Here is a 20865-nt window from a genome sequence, read left to right as displayed (position 1 = left end):
TGAATATATTTTGAATAACTGCAAAGTGTGTGTAGCTATAAAAATTATGCATTTCTGAATATTTAATATGAATATGCATTTTTTAGCATTCCGAATATTTTATATTGTTCCCTCCCCCTTCAAAGTCTGACTCTAAAATTTGGTTAGTTCAGCTTCTCAATCCAAAAGTGCTTCTTAAATGCATCAACCTATTGGCAGATCACCAATTTTAATAATCTAGTGCTCAGATGAGAAGATTTTTTTTCTGTATCAAACATTGTCTGTGAAAAAATAATGTAAACGATAATTGTTACAGCCTTTTTTCAAACAAAACCAATAAAAATAAATACCATTAAGAAAAAAATTTAATACTCATAAATTCTTGACCCATTTTTGTGTTTGTACAACATTGCCTTGAATTTTCAGGTGGTTTTCTTCCATATTTTGCATGCTTTTTAAACTAGATCTAATGGGTTTCTCAGTATTTTTTTATATTCAACTTTAATATGAATTTTTTATGATTTTTCAAGATATGTGAAAAAAAGGTATCCTGATTTTTTTTTTTTTTTTTTTTTTTTTTTTTTTTTTTTTAAATGAGGATTTACACTTTGTTCATTAGCACTTTCTTCAAAAATTAATAAAAATATTTTTTCCCAATTCTTTTCACCATGCAACAGATGAGGTTTGAATAAATCATAATTACTACTCATTAAAATGAAATGAAAGTAATTATTTTACATCAGGACTAGACAAATCACAAAAAAATCTAAGTTCCAGAAAAACTTTTAGGCACCAAAATATTTTTACCCAGAGTCAAAATAAGCATTATTTTGACTCTTTAAGGCCATAGTGACCTTCTTTCATGTTGGCAGATATGCTACTATAAATTCCCAACATTTTGTGATGCTCTCAGCCTCTCCAATTTAGTAACTAAACAAAGAAAATTTTAGGCTCTAATATCAATTTTTTAGTCGCCATGGCGACTTGGGATTTGTCCAGCCCTGGTTTATATATTGATTAAAAATGAAAACATTAAATTCAGATCCATTTTTTTAAACTTCTCAGAAACGTTATCTACGTCATCACATAGTATATAAAAAATGGGGCAATCATAATTAAAAATCATGAATTGAAAAAGCAGTCAAAATTAATTTAGAACAACTGGGTATTTGAATTTTTATGCGCAATACTGGGTCATATAAGAATAAAAGGCAGAATTATTAAATTGATTCTATAATTGCTTTGAATTAACCACCATACCCAGATCTTAATCCTGGTTAGTTGCACTATCAACAATAAATAACTAAAATCTCCTACCCTGCATATACATGTATTAGAAAAAGTTTCATAAAAATCTTTACAGAATGCAATTTTTTCTCTATACTTTTATTAGTAATTGACTCGCAAATAATCATTTCACTAATGGAAATTTCATATTTTCTTCCCATCCCCAATTTGTATTGTTTACAAACAATGCTTGTAGTGTTCTGTATGCGCGTCTCTCAGTGAAAAACCTTGACGTAACAATATGGTATAAGGAGAGAGCACAAGAAGAAAGGCCTCGGGAGACCGGAGATTGGAAAAACAAAAATTGACATTCGAAAATAAAAAAAAGAGAGAGAAGGGTGTGTGAAAGCGATCGAGAAAATCCATCGTAAATCTATCCTAAAAATATCACTATTACATGATTTAAATAATTTATATTATATTGATGATAATTATATTATATAATTATATATTATATTATGTTAATTATATTATAATAATTAATATTAATAATTAAATATTATATTGTAATATTTATAGATTAATATGGAAATAGTGTAAACTACATTAAGAAACATTTTATTTAAAATAATTGACAGAAGTTTTTCAGAAATTTTAATTGTTTTAATGTGAATGCTATTTATATCAAAAAAAAAAACTGGTTTAAACTAAAAAAAAGTGATTCAAATAAAAAACTATTTTTTTAACCAACCCTGGTCTTTGGTGATTCTACTTCTCTCAACCTCGAAAATATCTTAACATTTCAATGACAATACTACGTGCTTTAATATATACAGGGTGATTCACAAAAGATGAGAAAAATTTTAAGAGGTGATAGTACACATCGATACAAACAATAGTCATCAAAGAATGTATGGTCTAACATGAAACGCAAACGCGCTAGCGTGTTTCGAAACGGCAGAAGGTTTAAACGGCATTCATGTTGAAATTTATCGGGGGAAAAAAAAGAACACCATATCGCAAATGTAACCTGGGGAAGAAGAATAAACTGTATGCAAATCTACGTCACAGTGAATAAAAGGCGTGGACTCAGTATTACTAAAGTGCGCCATTGTCCCATACGTTACAACTGTTAGAACGGTTGCACGCTGGAATAACTTTACAGGGCTGGCGTTCACGCCTTTTATTCACTGTGACGCAGATTTGCATACGGTTTCTTCTTCTTCCCGAGGTTACATTTGCATGCATGGTGTTTTTTTTAATCGATAAATTTCAACAGGAATGCCGTTTTAACGTTTACGAAGCGGTAGTTTTGAAACGCATTAGTGCCTTTTTGGTTTCATGTTAGACCAAGAAGCATTCTTTGATGACAATTGTTTGTATTGGTGTGTACTCTCACCTCTTAAAGTTTTTTCCATCTTTTGTGAATCATCCTGTATAAATTTATTGTATCTGCAATGAAATTAAGAAATTTTTGGAATAACCTCTGTCAATCTCTAATCAGGTAGGAGCGAATATTAGTGAGTCTCTGTCAGAGCACCGGGATTTACTATTATCCGCTAGGGAGGGGGGTTCAGATGTGGCAGTGATTCCAGTGCTGCCAAGGGGTAGTAGGGGATATAGGAGTAAGATCCAATTCAATATAGGCATGAAGGACATTTGCTCCTCACTTGGGGTCACGTTATTGGAGCTTCCCGCATTTACCGATAGGTGGCTTCGTTCGGATGGGATCCATCTAAATATGAGGGGGGTCTGGGAGGTTTACGATAGTCTTAGGTCAGGTTTTTTACTCCCAGACCACTTAGTCGGGAATACGGGTTAGTTAATGATAATCACAACAGTACTGACGGGGAATTACCCACCTCTGACTTGGATGGCTTCTCGATTGACACTAAATCACCGGGCAAATTAAAATGTGTGCTAATAAATGCCAGGAGCTTGGGTAATAAGAAATATTTTTTAGAAACTATGATAGTTGTTGAGGGCCTGGATCTTATAGCCATTACAGATTCTTGGCCAAACGATGGGGTCGAATCTTTCTTACATATCTCAAGATACGATACTTTTTTGAGAAATAGATCTGATAGGAAAGGGGGTGGAGTGGTGATATACGTGAAAACCTGTTTGAAGGCTAGAGAGTGTAACGTGAAGAGAAGTGATATTGAAACTGTATGGGTTGAGCTTGACAACAAAAGACGTCATAAACTTATTGTTGGGGCTTGTTACAAACCACCGAATAGGGATCAAAACTACATCGCCAAATTGCACGATGAAATTTCCTACATGTGTAAGCGAAAGAGGGTTCTCATACTAGGGGATTTCAATTACCCAGGTATTGATTGGGAGAACCTTTCATCTGGAAATCAGTATGAAAGAGACTTTCTTAAGTTGGTGCTCGAAAATTTTTGTATCAGAAGCAACTAGGGGTACGGCTATTTTGGATTTAGTTCTTACTAGTTCTGAGGATCTGGTTGAACATGTTTCGGTGGGGGGAAGAGTGTTTTTTCCAGTGATCATCGTATCGTCAGATTTCACTAACTTTTCCTCGGGTAAGGTTGATAACAAAAGACTGGTTCCTTGTTTTCGGAGAACTAACTTTGATGTTTTGAGAAGAAGGTTAGCGGAAGTTTTCAAAGACCGGTTGGAATCAGTAGGGGTGGTAAGTCAATGGGAAGAATTTAGTGCGAAGCTGTCCTCTGTTTTGCATGACATCATACCCTTTGTTCGAAAAAAGCGTGTTTGTACATCGCACCCTCTATGTTTCACGGATAGCGTGCGGAACCTTTATCTTGATAAGAAAAGACCATTCAGAGAGTATAAAAGTGGACAAGGTGACCTATCATTGTTTACTGATAAAAAAGACTGTTGAAGAAAGCGATAAGGGATAGTAAAAAGGAAGTTGAATCTAGGTTGGCAGATAACATTGGCTCTGACCCAAAATCATTTTTTCGATACGTCAATAATGGATGTAAGGGGACAGTTGGCCCCCCTCTCGATAGGAGGCTCTAGGGTAGAGAGCAATGTAGGCATGTGTAGTGCTTTCCATGACTTTTTCGCGTCGGTTTTTAATGGAGATAATGATATTCGATATACGGGTGTTGCATGGGGTAATAAAACCCTCAACGATATTCAATTAGAAGACGTGGAGGTCCTAAATCTTCTAAGAAATGTATGTGCAAGCAAAGCACCAGGACCAGATGATATCTATCCCAGTTTGTGAAGTGGATAGACGAGAATAATGTATTGTCGGATAATCAGCATGGCTTCAGGAAGGAGAAGTCATGTGTAACTAAACTAATTTGCTTCTATGATCACGTGACTAAGGCTTTGGGTGAGAGCAAAAATGTAGATGTTGTTTACCTTGATTTCCAGAAGGCATTCGATCGGGTTCAACATGGTAAACTCTTGAAGCGTTTACGCGAGACTGGAATTGAGGGTAACTTGCTGAATTGGATAGAATCGTGGTTAAGAGATAGGTCGCAACGAGTTATGGTGAACGGGGAATTCTCTGGTTGGACAGACGTCACAAGTGGAGTTCCTCAAGGAAGTATCCTTGGCCCCATACTTTTTTCACTTTTTATCGACAAACTCGATCAGGGTACCGATGGGATTACTAGCAAATTCGCAGATGATGTGAAGCTAATGGGGGTAATCGGGAATGAAAGCGATAGGGAGTTGCTCCAGACCAACTTAAACAGGATTGCAGCATGGGCAAATGAATGGAGCATGACGTTTAGCGTTGATAAGTGCATGGTCGCTCATTTTGGTTCGAACAACCCACGGTTCTCTTACGAGTTGAATGGTGTCACTATCCCGGATGCAACTAGGGTCACCGATTTGGGAATTCTCATTGACGAGCGACTTGGGTTTTCTGAACATTGTTCAGCGGTGGTCAAAAAATCGAATAGAATGCTTGGTCTCATTTTCAAAAATGTCTCTTCGCGTTCTCCTAAAGTCATTCTTCCGCTTTTTCGAGGCTTAGTTCGTCCTGGACTGGGGTATGCTGTAAGGTTTTGGAGACCATACCTACAGAGGGACACATACTTGGTTGAAGGGGTACAGAGAAGAGCTATGCGTGTCCGTATTGGCACTCAGGGCTTGAGTTATGAAGAGAGACATCAATTTTTGAATATGTTTACATTGGATGAACGCAGGTGTCGAGGAGATATGATCGAAGTGTTCAAAATTTTCAATGGGATGGATAGGATGGACCATGAACTTTTAGTACACCGCCAATCGACTGCTTTTACAAGGGGACACCAGTATCGATTGGTGAGGGACAAAGCAAGGTTATGGTGTCGCAGGGAATTTTTTTCTAATGGGGTTGTCAATAAATGGAATAGCTTACCCCCGGAGGTAGTAAATTGTAACACAATTGACACGTTTAAAAAGAAATACGATAAACATGTTGGGGTAAATCGAGAAGCCATCCATTCTTAGAATAAGACAACCATAAGTATTCTTTATGGGCATTGTATAGTATTTTATCATGTGTATATATTGATTATAATTTTTGTTAATTGCATTCTTAATTGGGTTGCTATATTTTTTAAATATATGACATCCATATTTTTATGGGCATCTTTTTATTAGCCACCTCGTTGGGCATTTTGCCTGTTGTGGCGTTGTATTTGTAACTGATTTCTCATGTTTTGTTTATATTTTTTCCCATTTCATGGTTATATTGCCTTTGCTTTTTATTTTTCCTTAGTTATTTCACTGTGTTTCATATATAATTTCGCGTGTTATGCAATATATTTTCTTTGCCACCAATTGCTTTTTGATGTCAGTGGCCAAAACATTAACTTGATTGATTGATTAAAACTATTTTTAAACTAAAAAAAATAAAAATGACAATTATACTCACGAGTCATGAAGGTGGTGTCTTACTGGTCAACGGAGGTCGTGACGTCGGCATTACATGACGCCTAATCGCTATTTTATTTATTTTTTCGAATTTTCAGACTTCTCGAATGGGGATGACATGGTGGGATGGTGATCCCTGGAATCCTGAATCCGGACTGGTACCAGCTCAACTGGGACCACTACCATCAACGATACGTCCGCCCCAACCTCAGCCTCCAGCACCGTTCACTCCTCCTCAACCTGCCGCTCCTCTTTCTGATTTCGACAATATCGGCAGATACCAAAATCGGGGTTCTGTTCAAGCGGAAGGTGCGTATTAGACTGATTATGACTCCTTTCAATAATTTTCGATTGTGAATTCAATGTGTTCTGATTAAAATAAAACTTCATTCAGAGATTCACTGCGTGAGATCAGACGGAATTACGCTTCTGTCGGCAGTCGTAATACCTCCTCCCGAATATACGTTTATGCCAGTGTTTGAAGATGCCGTCACGAAGACTCAGCCATCTGCCGACTGCGCCATGAAACCGAACCTCGAATCGCATCAAGGAATAATTCGACCTTCGTCTTTCGCGATGCATGTGCAACATTTCTCAAAATGTGGGGTGCGAGTGCAGCAAGGATCGGACGGAAAGGTAAGCGACAATAGATTCATTTTGCATCAATTTCAGATCCGATCGAAAATATTTCCCTCAGAAATTCGCGAAGCATTTCGTTAATTTCGTTTTTTAATTGCAGGTATTAATCGTAAAATTAATGCTTTTAAAGCGGCACTACAGTAAACGGATTCCAGCTAAGAGAATCGTACCGGTGGAGTGTATGATGTTTTCCTCGTTTCGACTCATTCCCATATACAGTGTAACTTCGGTTAACTAGCAATTCGCATGGCAAGCAAAAATTCACCCTTTGTTTATTTATTTTCACGTTATCACATCTGGCTGATAGTTATTCACTTTCGTCCACTCACGTACTGTGAGATTGTTGGTAACATTCTTCCCTACTCTCTCCGGTAATCATACCTCACTCGAAAAATAAACACGTGTGATTGTAAGTGTTTACGATACGAAACTAGCGTTGCATTGTAACCACGCGTATATGCGCTTGAAGGTTTTTTTTGAAGTGAAACTTCTACGGCGACATAAAAGTTAAAACGACATAAGAATGAATTTCTGTGGTGGGGGGGGGGGGGAAGAAAATCACAAAAAGTGAAACGCTTTCTTTTCCTCAAAACCCGTTGCGTGGAATAACTGATTGTATGATGAAGCAGATGGGTTGTGGTGGGAAGGATGTCAATATGAATTTTCAGCCGTGTAAGATTTTCTTACACGGCTTTTTACAAAAGAACCAATCAAGCAAAACTGTAGCCGTGTGCGAGCAATGAATCTACTACTACTACTACTGAGCCAGACATGCACCTCGACCATATTTTTTATATATTTTTTTTTATTGAACAAACAGCACAATGGACAAAACAGACAAAAAAAAAATTAAACAAACATTTTTCGACCCAAAGGGATATAAAAAACCTTCCATGGGTCGTATTGATACATTACATAAAGAATTTCTGGCAACATATATAGATATATTTTACTACAATTGCTGCATTCAAGTCACACCAACTATATTACCTTAAAATGTTAAACTATAGTCTGATATGTCGAAATACAGATATATTTTCTTACACAACAAAGATAAAAACAAATTTTACTCCTTATATCATTTGCAATTTCATTAACTATCGAACGAAACGAACCGCTCCATATCTGCTATTTCCAGTATACGATCCTTTATAGTCTTTTTAAACATATAAAATGATTGCTGTTGTCCAATAATATCATCAAATTCTCTACATATTCTTGGAGCAAGAAAACATATTGATTTTTTGAAAATTGTTTTTTTAGGTAATGGTATTTGATATAAATATTGTGATCTCATAATGCTTCTTTGTATGTTCACCCTGGGATACCAATCAGGATTCTTATAGATGAATACTAAAACTTTATACAGATAAAGTTGCCGTATATTAAATTGGATTAATGATACTTTATTTTGTGAAGAACTGTTAGTTTGTATAATGTCACGTCGCAAACAGTCATAGATTATCTATAGTATGGATTGAATTTTTATATGTTCCCCCCCCAAACTTGTAGTCCATATAAAATATGTGGGAACACCCATGTAAAAAATACTTCTTTCAAACTTTGGTGTGAGATGATAGCCTTTAATTTATGCGTGATTGCTCGTAATTTATTAACAACTTGATCAGTATGATCTTTCCATTTTAGGTTAGATGAAATAATGATTCCAAGATATTTATAATGCTGTACTCTTTCAATATTTGAACAGTTACATATAGTATTTGAAAGAAAGTCGTTACATTCATGAAATTTCATTACATCTGTCTGTGTGCTTAAGTTAGTTAAATTAAAAAGAACCCATTTAGTTTTGCTAGCATTTAGCCTAAGTCGAAGGTTTCGAATTCTTTTATTTATTGCATGAATGTCTTTTTCCAAATTTTTTATCAGTTCTTCAGTTGTTTCAGCGGAAGAAACTAGAACTGTATCATCTGCGAATGAAACAAGTTGACCGGAAATATTGATATTATGAATTTCATTAATGTAAATAGAAAAAAGTATTGGGCCAAGAACCGATCCCTGAGGTACGCCTGTATCTATTGCCTTTACCTGACTTATCGCATTGCCTACTTTAACTGTCTGTTTCCTATTTGTTATAAAAGATCTGAACCAATCGAGTGGGAGCCCTCTTACTCCAATATTTTTTAGTTTTTCCAATAAGATATCCCAGTTTACTGTATCAAACGCTTTATTGATATCTATAAATACAGCTGCTACTTTTTTGTTATTATTAATTTTATTTTGTATATAATCCATTAATCTAATCATAGCCATTTCAGTATTCCTTTTTTCCCTGAAACCAAATTGATGATGTGAGTAGTAGGCAATGGCGTGTAAATAACTATTAAGTTGTCGTTTTACCCATTTCTCTAATAATTTTGACATAATAGGTAAAATCGAAATTGGTCTGTAATTGTTCATGTCATCTTTATTACCTTTCTTGTATATGGGCGTAACAATCGACTTTTTTAGTTCATTATAAAATATTCCAGTATCTAGAGATTTATTAATCAGATGGGTTATTAGTGATGGGTGGTGACGATAGATAATTTTAATCATTCTTGGTGTCAGACCATCACTTCCTGCCTGCTTATTAATATTAATTGAGTTAACCAAGCTTTCAGTTTGTGGCAAGTCAATTTCGTGAAGAACAATTGAATTGAGTTGAGAACTTTCGTTGTTTACAAAGTCATTTGTTTAATTGTTTACTTCAGTGTCCCTTACTCGATTTATAAAGTTATCATTAAAATCGTTAGCTAGTTTATTTTGATCATCACAATTGGGTAATTTCCTAATTTTTTTGTTGTTTACAAAATGGTTTATAAATTTCCACTGACTTCTTTTATTTGATCCCAAATTGATAAACTTTTCCCTAAAATAATTATCTTTCTGTTTTTTGATTGCTTTCTTTAAATTAGTATTATATTGTTTATATTTGATTTCATAATCATGTCTGAATGGATTTTTACGATGCTTCATATATAGTTTCTCCTTAATATTTATCATTTTAATTAGGTCATCCGTAATCCATTCATTAAGCTTTGTCCTATTTCTATCTTTAACATATTTTTTTTTTATAAATAAGCTTGAATTCAATCTAAGGATGTCAATAAAACGTATATAAGCCTGATTTGTATCGATTTCATCAAACACCCGCGTGAAATCAACACCCCTAATAAATCGTTCAAATAATTCATAATTTATCCAAGTTTTTTCTATATAATTTGAATTGTTATCGCTATTATATGGTGAACATTTTCTTATGTAACCAATTAGTAGATGATGATCAGTGATTCCCGCATCATATACGCCCATTTTACACTGAAAATTATTTTTTAGCGAACGGTAAAACACATGGTCAACATCAGTTGAATCAGTAAATCCGATTCTTGTAACACATTTTTCAAATGAAGAAAAACCATTTAAACAGAATAAATTCAAATAGTCATTAATATTTATGTCATTATCATTGAATAGGTTCACATTCATGTCACCCATAATTACCATATCCGAGTTTTTAAATTTGTTCAAATATATTCTAAGTTCATTATTAAATTGTTCAATGGTATAATTATGAGATCTATAAAATAGTGAAAATATAATATTGAAATCACAAATTTTTAATGTTAAAATTTCTGCTGTCTGAAATTGACTAGAGATTGAATTGACTTTTATACCTTCTCTAATGTATATGTAAACCCCTCCTGATTTATTATATTCACGACAATTATAAAAACTATAATAACCTGGGATTGTGTACATATTCACTTCACATTCCTTAATCCAGATTTCAGTTAGACATATCACATCAAAATCTTCATTAGTATATTTTAAAAATACCATAAAATTATCAAAGTTTTTCCTCATACTCCTCACATTACAGACAATATATTTCAGTGTCGTATTACAAGCTGTTTCATCGGTATTTAGAAACTCTTTTGTAGAATTAGGCGAATTCAAGACAGGCACTCTATCGTTGTTCAATTCTATATAGTTTTCAGTTTCCAAGTCAAACATTGTTTACAAGTATATTTTCCAATTCTTTGGTGTTTCTTATCCTTAATACCGTGGATGTGGATGTCTCCGTCTGTCTTAAAAACACCTTCCCATTTTTAGTCCAGGCAAACTAGTAGTTTTGTTCATACTTTAATTCCCTCACAGCATAAAACAGTTGCTTGATGTGTCGAGTCAAATGTTCGTTGATGTAAATTCTCTGAGGAGTAAAATTCTTATTGATGATATCAGTATCTAAGGATGGGTGCTTTTTAACAGCATCAATCCAAGTCGTCTTTGATGATTCCTCCTTGAATCTGACAATAATTGGATTAGGTTTCCCCTTTGTGAATGATGGTACCCTATGTGTTTTCTCAATTTCGGTATCTTGGGTGATGTTGAGCACATCCTTTATGTTGTTCAACATTTCAATTATGTTTTCATTTTTCTCCTCAGGAATACCATTTATTTCGATGTTATTTGCTTGACTCCTATATTCTATATCTGAAAGTGATTCTTTTAGTTCAAATATGTCTCTATGCAGTTGAATATTTTCGTTCTTTAATTGCAAGTTTTCATCACGCAAATGGGTTATTTCATTGGATAAATTTTGCACCTTGTTGTCAACCTCTTTTAATAATTCCATATGAAACTCTAAGCTTTTAGTAATGTCACCTATATCTTTTTTGTATTCCTTCATGGTATCCTGAATTGAAGCCAGGTTATTTTGGATCATTGCTTTCATCTCTTGCTTGAATTGATCCAAGACATGTTTAACATTTTGATGACTACCCTCAGACCCCTCACTGGGCTCAACACAATTTTTGCGTACATAATTTTTTTCGACTCTTTGTTCATTTTGCGGAAAGCAGCTTCAGTTTTCCCTATACAGGTTGGATGGAATAATTTTGAACAGCACTTGCATTTCAGCACCTCATTAATATCATATATCGTGGCAGAGCAAACGTTGCAGTTCATCTTGCAATAATTTTTTTCAAGTGTTTATTTTTTTATAATATAGATGGCGACTTAATCGTTTGTCATTTAACTTTAGGGTTAAATCCAATTTTATTTATTTCATTTCCATCTTAATTAACGCAGCTAATTGCATAAACGATGTTAATTTTCAATTATTGGCATAGTTAAACATATTCTGCGTCACTCACCGTATTTAGAAATCGAAGAATCGAACAGAAAACAATTTTTTTCAACAGCGTTACACGGGCGTGTTTGTAAACAACAGGGACCGTTGCCACCAAAATTAGAATATTCCTCTATTCATTATTTTTATTATATTCCTCTGCGGAACTTCTAACGAATTGGTACATGTTGGAATGTCTGTATATGTAATGAACCCGACGTGAAGTTTGTTTCTGTGTAATGCTTGTTATGTGTAGTGCTTTTTTTTTTTAAACCGAGCACAACTCAGGTCTATTGCCATAGGCAATTTACTACCTAGTGAGTTGTGCCGGAAGTGTAAGTGCGTGTACCTAACAGTCTGAGTGCGTACCTAGTGGTGTGTATGATTTTTCAGTGCTGCCATCTATATCTCAGAGTGAAGTGAGTGATGTGTAGTGACTGAATATTTGTACTGTTTGTAGGACTGTTGCTCTCTGTGGCGAGACTTTTTAATGGGGAGATCGGCTCGCATTTGCGCCTCGAAGTTGGGAACCACAGAAAACCAACTTCAGCCGACCACCACTGTGGTGACAAAAAGTGTAATTATCTGGAGGTGGATGGGTTTGAACCCATGTACCCTGAACTCTTCTCATCTCTGACTCCATACCTTACCAACTCACCACTGCAGTAAGTGTGTAGTGCTGCCATTTGCCATCAATTTTTTTTTTAATTATGGGTGAAGTGAAGTAATGATTGAATAATTGTATTGTAGGCTTGTTGCGCTCTGCGGCGAGACTTTTTAACGGGAAGATCGGCTCGCATTCGCACCTCGAAGTTGGGAACCACAGAAAACCAATTTCAGCCGATTACCACTTTGGTGACGGTGGGCGAGCAATGAATCGGTCCAACGACACCGCAACTTCCTATTTCAGAGAAATCATGAAAAAAGGCAAAAGCAAATGTGATTGGATAGGTTTTTTTTCCATAGTCACACAAAAAGTATAAGTCCATAAATTGTCCTAAACACGATAATCCTAATCACTCACTCTGAAAGACGAAAGTTAGTTTGTTAGTAAATTAGTACATTATCGTATTGTATGTTTATTTATAGCGTTAATATCATAAATTTATTATGGTATTTATTATACTACTATTATGAGGTATTACTGATTTAATGTCGTTTTTATGGGTAATTTTTATGAGAATGTATAGTTATGGAACGAATTATCCGAGTTTCCATTATTTCCTATGGGGAAGTTTGATTTGATATACGAGTGATTTTTGGATAACAAACACGTTCACGGAACGAAATATGTTCGTTAGCCGAAGTTCCACTGTATAGAAGAACTGTCGATAACGAAAATTGAGATCGAAGGTTTTGTTCGCTAACGAGGAGTGCCCGTTAATAAATAGTAAAGTAAATTCAGACCCGGTCGATATAATTTAAAAAATGTCCATTAAAGGGAGGTACCCTCTTTCGGGGAGCACCATGGCTCTCATCCTAGAGCAGGGCCCCTAGGCTGAGATCTTTTTGCAGCACCTCCCTCCAGTCAGACTTTTCATGGGCCCTTCTATAGTTAATTTACAGCGTGAAGAAGCAAAAAGGGATGAGAATTGCCTTGGGTCCCAGGGTCAGCACTCGTTACAAGAGGTTCCACCGTATTTACTACAAAAAACTCTATACGTATAAGAACACCGCTTTGGGGAATAAAACCGCTTGAATTAAATTAATACTCGGTTCGGAAAATAGTCAAATTCATAGTCAATTGAATGTTCTGAATAGAATTAGGTGCTTTTGAAATTTTTTTTAATTAATTTTTTCTTCCGCCTGTTTGTACAAAGCATTTAAATATTATTGTGTTTGCGGTAGAAATTTACAAGCAAACCGCTGGCGTAAAATTTGGATAAACCATATACAGGGTGATCAGCGAATAAGCCCTAATTTCAAAATTAAATATCTCTACAACAAAGGTCAATAGAATTATGCGGTAAACGGTACGTTTATGAGCAAAACTGTAAGAATGTTGTACAGAAATTTCGAAAATTTTTAGTTTTTTTTTTTTTAATTTTTTAAAATTTAAAAAAAAAAAACTGGAGATTTTGGGGTTCCGAAAATCCTCATTTGTGTGAAGAGAAACCACTGCGTTCGCCTAAAGTTACTGCATGGGCTGTGGTATGCGCCATGTTTGCTGACAAATTGTTCCAAAATTGTAACGTAACGTTCAGTAGTAATCGTTTCTCGCACGAAGAAGGGGCCGATAATGCCTCTGGCGCATACCGCAGCCCGTGCAGTAACTTTAGGCGAACGCAGTGGTTTCTCTTCACACAAATGAGGATTTTCGGAACCCCAAAATCTCCAGTTGTTTTTTTTTTTTTTTTTTAATTTTAAAAAATTAAAAAAAAAAACTAAATTTTCGAAATTTCTGTACAACATTCTTACAGTTTTGCTAATAAACGTACAGTTTACCGCATAATTCTATTGATCTTTGTTGTAGAGATATTTAATTTTGAAATAAGGGCTTATTCGCTGATCACCCTGTACGTCATACGTACAATCCTTGAAGTCGAGGCTAAACGGGTCTGAAAGGGTTCAAACCATGGAGGTATTATCTCGTATCATAATACCTCCATGGTTTAAACGTGTTTCCTTGTACATTAGAGTCTCGATAATCCGAGGTGAACGGGAGACCGAGACTATCTCGGATTATACTGAAAACTCTGATTATCCAAAAACGATAGAAATTCACTTCTAGGGAAGGAAGGGCTTAGGGGTCATTCAAGTATTATGTCAGCATCGGGGGGGGGGGGGGTTCCCGGTTTGCTGACTTTTGATGACAAGGGTGGGGGAGTTGGATGATGCTTACGTCATCAACCCTCCTTTATGAAGATATGAGATATTCTTAATGGCATCTTATTCGGTGCGTCAAAAAAGGAAAAAAACCCTTTCGATAGTTATTGGGGACCTGAACTAACATTCTACCTATTGATAAGTCCCCTACAGAGCCATAATGATATCTAAATGTTTCACGGTTCCTTCAAGTGCTCGAAAATGTTTCCGGCTAAAAATTTGTTTACGTAATACTTGAACGGCCCCTTAGGTGTACCTACTCTTTCTTACCTATTTTGTCCTTAATTCAATTGCATAGTTCATTAGCCCTTTAATTGGGACTTTTAAATAATCCAGAACTTACTCATTAAATAAAAATATTCAACTGATCACACCTTTTAATTGAAAATTAAATACAAGAAAAAAGAAAACTTTGACCAGAAAATGAATTGCTGAATCAAAATAATGAATCGAGAAAGGAAAAATTTTCAAGGGAATTAAGTGATACATTTCGGGCAGATAAATCCTTTTTCTTTTTTCTCGGTGATCTAGGGTGGGGGGGAGCCCCAGAGACCTTGTCACATGAAATTTCTCACAAAAAAAATTGATACTGGCACATGCTTGAAAAGTGAATATCTACTCGTAAGTTATTTTTTGTCGTAGGTCGGTATTACACTATAAAAGTTGATAAAATATCTTTCACAAAACTTTCCGCAACTTTCACAACATTCCGTCTGTTAATTACTCGAATGTAACCGATATGCTTGTTGGTTGCATTTTCCAGTTTTATAAAAGAAATTTTATCTATTTATTTTTTTATTCACATCTGAGCAGGCAAGCATTGCCCAATTATAGAGATAGACAAGAGAAGAGTAAAAGTACACACAAAATACATATACAGAACGGGGAATACAAAAAACAACAAAAATGAGTGGAACAATGATAAAAATACGATACTGAGAAATAATACATACGGAAAAACATAATAACATGAATATTCAATACTCACATATAACTTTTAAGAAATTCTCTTATAGTTGAATTGAACATATCGGGTTTCACATCGTACTGATTATACAGCATGTGATGCACGTCTCAGAAATAGGGGACCGTCGCAAAATATTTGTTCGGGATTTAGGTAGGTGAAAAGTTCACCGAACAGGCATATTTTCAAATGGCACAGAAAAGTATACAAGTTGAAGAAGATTGCAGTCATCAATAATATTATTTACAATTTTATACAAAAAGCGAAGGTAACTTCTTCGGCATTCTAGTGACTGAAAATGAAAAAACATCGCAGTTCAGTTGTACTTATGTCATTAATATACACGTGGAATTGCCTGTAAAACATGTAACGTAAAAATCTGTTCTGGACTCTTTCTAGCATCAGTGAGTCTAGATTGTTGTGTGGACTCAATATAAAGTGCAATATTCCAGTTTCGGGAGCACATAAGTCCTAAAAAGTGTCGCAATTGTTGCAATTGATTCGAAATTGTTGCTGCTCCTCACAACAAATCCAAGCAGTTTTAAGCATTTATTGGTGAGATCATATATATGATCGGCGAATGTAAGCTTGGCGTCAAAGAAAACACCAAGGTCTTTGGTAATAGAAATACGATCGATTGTGACTCCATCAATAGTGTAGTCAAATTCGTTCGATGACAATTTTCTTGTATAGCTGACGACGTGGCATTTACGAATATTGGGATGGAAGAAATTGCCCCCACACCAATCATGAAGAGACTACTTAGTGGAGCCATACAATCTTCCAGACTCCCAACCTCGCGATAAATTTTCACGTCATCAGCATACATCAGTCACTTAGTTGCACTGAAGCACCGAGGAAGGTTATTCACGAATATTAAGAAAAGCAATGGTCCAAGATTCGAACCCTGGGGAACACCTGATTCACTGACATACTTTATGCGTTATGAAATACAACTTGGGATGTTCTCAAATTTAAGTAGCTGGTGAACCACATGATAGAGTTCTCGGACACATTGAGAGAACAGAGTTTGTAAAGTAGCCTGGCGATTTATTTTGTTGAATACCTTAATGAAATCCGTGTAAATGACACCTGTCTTCTTGTTGGCGTCGATTGACTTACCAAGATCGTGAGTGAGATGAGATTTGTTTCAGTAGAGCGATTCAGCAAAAACCCATGTTGAGACAGAAATAATTCTAGATGTGGATATGGTTGTACAATTTGCAATATATGATGTGCTCGAAGAGTTTAGGGCACAGTAGCCTAGGTGGATAAGATACTCGCCTAAAGTACGAAAGGATGTTTAGAGGTGTCGCGAGTTCGATACCCGGTTTGTCCTTGTCAGGAAACGTTCCTCACGCTGGGGTACAACAGAAACAGTGACGTGACCGCAGAAAGAATTGCTACCGCAGGGAGTCCCCCATTGAAGGGTTAGAGCACCAACCTCTCGATGAGTATAAATAAAACAAGCCTGCCGTTCGGAATCGGCAATAAATTGTAGGTCCCGGTCTATTCTGCCTTCATGTGCAGAAAATGACCGTGGTGTGACAAAAATGATCAAATGATGATCCAAGAGTTTAGAGACGGCGGATTAAATAGAAATGGGTCTATAGTTGGTGACTTCGGATACTAGACCACTTTTTAAAATCGGAATGACATTTGTGAGCTTCCAAGAAAATGGGAAAACATTTTTACGCGAGGAGAGATTAAAAAGGATTACGAGAAGTCCAGAAAAAATATTTCCACATGCTTTGATTATATAGGCTGTAATGCCACCTGGGCCTATGGATTTGACAGATTTCATATGTCTTATAGCGCCGATAACATCACTTTCAGTTACTTCAACAATGTCAAAAATATCAAGTCCATTACTTAGCTGATGTTAACTTCCGTAGTCTTCCCAAGATGTACTCTGAACCTGAGAACAGAATACAGACTGGAAGTACTCGACGAATTTGTTTGCAATTTCATCATCCTCCGAGAAACTCATTCCTTCATAATTGAAGTTTCTCAGTGTAAGTTTTCGTCGTTGGGATTTCATTAAGTTCTAAAAAATGTAGAAAGGTCCGTATGAATATCATCTTCAGTGCGGCGGTAGTACGAGTCCCGGACACATCGGATCAGAGATTTAACGAGTTTTACGCTGGTCACGAAAAGTGTCAAGATGAAATTGTCCATTACTAGATAGAAATTTATTTCTAATGATTTTATGAAACTCTTACAGTGTAATCGTGGCCGTACAGTTGATGAAAGTTCTTTAGTTTTTCATATTACTGCAAGAACATACTTTTCTTACAAGTAAAGGGTTCGGAAGGTGTCACCCTCAAAAATACGAAAAAATTAAAGTGCATTCATCTCACCCAGAAACACAAAAACAAAAAAATTAGCGGCGGAGTTCAATTATTAAAGCCGCAAAAAATTGCTAAAAATTACAACAGATGGCTGCTTAATCGCCTCTTGACGATATCTATGAAGAATTTTTTTTTCCAGCTTTTTTCCCCGTAGAAACTCTCTAGTAACAGTGGAACCTCGTTTATACGACGTTCAAGAGGCCAAGCCAAAACGTCCTATTAATATGTAAGTCTTTTAAACTGAGACTTTTTAAAAAGTGACTCCCAGCCGCCACACACACGCATGCACTCTTACAAAATATGTTCTGTCATAATTATTTATCATGAAATTTGCTTAGAATTTGATATCCGAACCTCATATACTTTATTATTACACTACGAAATTATGTTCGTTATTTATTGGCATCACAAAAAATATCGTCACTCGGTTTTTTTTTCAGCATTTGTCGGAGGGCTTCAAAAATATCTGCAGGCCTGAATCAACATTCATATCCTCTACCTCAGAGAAGACTGTGATCCGATAATTATTGTTTCAAAATAGTGGTTTCATTTTCAAATAAAGTATTCCATTCCTGCAATCTCGAAATAATTCAAACAACGCGGATGACGGCCATTGTTTTGTTTATGAGCATTCACTGCGCATGCATTTAGACCGTGGTTTGTCTACTGATCCACCAAATACGGTGGTCCAGATTCAGCCACCAAAATTTGTTTTTAAGCCACGGTTCAAGCGCGGAGAAAACCGCGTTTTTGAAGTGAACCTCATTGTAACCTGCGATCGTAGTTTAAACCCTGTCGGTGCATGCGGCCCTTAAAGAAATGAAATTTAGTGGGGAAATACCATTGGGTAAACAATTGCCACAAAATCTTCTGGACTCGGGGGTCCAAAATGGGAAATTTTCCCCTTTTTTAGGCTGTAGATGATTTGCAACCAGCATCTGGTTTTTGATTTTCTTTCCCTGCTTCATAATCGTTTCCAAAGTTGCCACAGGGATATTCAACTGTTTTGCAAGATCGAATTCCGTAATGAATTTAAAACTTTTGTTGAATTCTTCCAGTTATTTTTTTAAAGAAAGCACTTTTCGTTTTGTCGTCATTATGAACGGCGGATTTGACACAACCAGCAAGCAAAGAAAATTCCACAGCAAACGATCGAAAGAACTTATTGTGTATGTGTACCGCATGTGTCGCTTATCAGCAGACCCCCCTGTACCCTCAAAATGCTTACAATATGTGAACTTTTTATCCTCTCGGGATAACGCAGAAAACATTCAGAGAAAATTAAAATTCTGAAAGGATATATGGCCGTCAAAACAATAGAAACCCGTTTCTGTTGGGGGCAACCGCATCTGCTGATCAAGTCAGTAAACAAAATGACATATCCACTCTGAATGGCCATCAGCTAGCTCACTGGCTATTTTCATATATATGTCAGAAATCATCCCAAAATTTATGGCTATTAGTGAAAATATGCAAGAACTGTTGCAGCAACACGTTTTCACTGCATAAAAGAAATTGTGCGCTTTCGATGGACGTTTTTTCAAAAGATTCGGCGTGCGAATCGAAGTGAAAATGTCGAGAAATTGAGGTTTTGCGGCGAATAAAAATGAATTATATTGCAACATGAAAATGTACAGGAACCAAGGGCGTAGCGGGGGGGGGGACTTGGGGGGTCTGGCGCCCCCCCGAAATGTGAGAAAATGACCGAAAAAAGATGGCCATGTCCATTGTTCTGTCACTTTGGTCCCCCCCCAAAATGAAAGTGGTCCCCCCCCCCGAACGAAATTTCTGGCTACGCCCCTGACAGGAACAATATTGTGACGGAAACCAAATGTCGTATAAAACGTTAAAGTCGTATAACCGTTTCCCGAGCGACGCATAAACGAAGTTCCGCTGTATAGTTCCCTTTTTTTCTTTCTCTATCTGCGCTGTACCTAATCATATACTGTTTGAATGACATCACTCTAACACTCTAGGGTTGTGGGATTTCGGGATTTTTAATTTCATTCTTGGCCTTCATTGGCGTTCAAAATATAAATATTTACAATTTTTTTTTGAGTGACCCATAATATAATTCCGCGGTATATTTGTATATTTTTGTGCATATTTAAATGAGTAGAATTAGTGATATTTTTTCGAAGCTTTTGATTATGACACCTTTCGACCCTTTCCTTGTCAGATCACTGGAATCCTGGGAAATTTCGAAAAGTTTAATTTCATAATTTAAAACAATTTGCCTCACAAATTTACCATAATATCAAAATTATTTTACTTAAAACACTTTGTCACACACACACACATTGAAAAATTGTGTGTGTCTATAGTTTTGACTTTCTGTATAGTCACATTTTTTTGTGCATTCAGCATGAATCATTCAAATACAAACGAAGGCGAAATTGATTTTGCATCTATGATTTTCTATCTCAAAGGAATGGGTGTCTGTGACTCTGAGATTTCCTTTCATGGCTGGACTACGTATGACGGAAGACGAATATGTTATGATCATGTGCAAACCTCAGGAGAAAACAGCATCAGCCAATTACGTGTTCGGCGTGAGAGCGACCGCGTATGTTTTTTAATAGTGTTATCAACTCTACCCTCTTTTTACTTTTATTATATTATTCTCTATGACAAGTGTCTTTTTTATTTTATTGGCATACTTATACAATAGGACACAATCTGTAATTCGGACGTGATCAGTATACTACTGTAGAATCCGCCTCTATGTGCTCGTGAGCATCGCTAATACGAATACATAGTAGGGTTGCAGTTTTAATATACTTTAACAAAAGTGTGCCAAATTTGATTTTTCAATTGGTATAAGTCAAGTGGATACAAAATATGGCATTTTTACTTGTCAAATATACCAGTCATTTTTATCA

General features: G+C 35.9%; 1 protein-coding gene across 3 annotated transcripts in view; it reads left to right on the top strand.

Annotated features, from left to right (window-relative positions):
* LOC149083308 (uncharacterized) overlaps window positions 1–20865 on the top strand; it is a 112845-nt gene that overhangs the window by 27077 nt on the left and 64903 nt on the right. For all 3 annotated transcript variants that reach the window (XM_089236544.1, XM_089236546.1, XM_089236545.1), the window contains 3 exons: window positions 6171–6381; window positions 6467–6708; window positions 20413–20549. In XM_089236544.1, coding sequence (XP_089092670.1) covers window positions 6171–6381; window positions 6467–6708; window positions 20413–20549 — 590 coding nt within the window. The remainder of the gene's footprint in view (window positions 1–6170; window positions 6382–6466; window positions 6709–20412; window positions 20550–20865) is intronic.

The sequence above is a fragment of the Pholcus phalangioides genome, unplaced genomic scaffold (genome assembly GCF_987345545.1).
Source record: "Pholcus phalangioides strain wild (caught in Gottingen) unplaced genomic scaffold, Ppha-v1.0 ptg000009l_1, whole genome shotgun sequence".
NCBI classification, from domain to species: domain Eukaryota; kingdom Metazoa; phylum Arthropoda; class Arachnida; order Araneae; family Pholcidae; genus Pholcus; species Pholcus phalangioides.
Note: the sequence above shows the minus strand (reverse complement) of the source record. Positions and strands in the feature narration are given on the sequence as shown.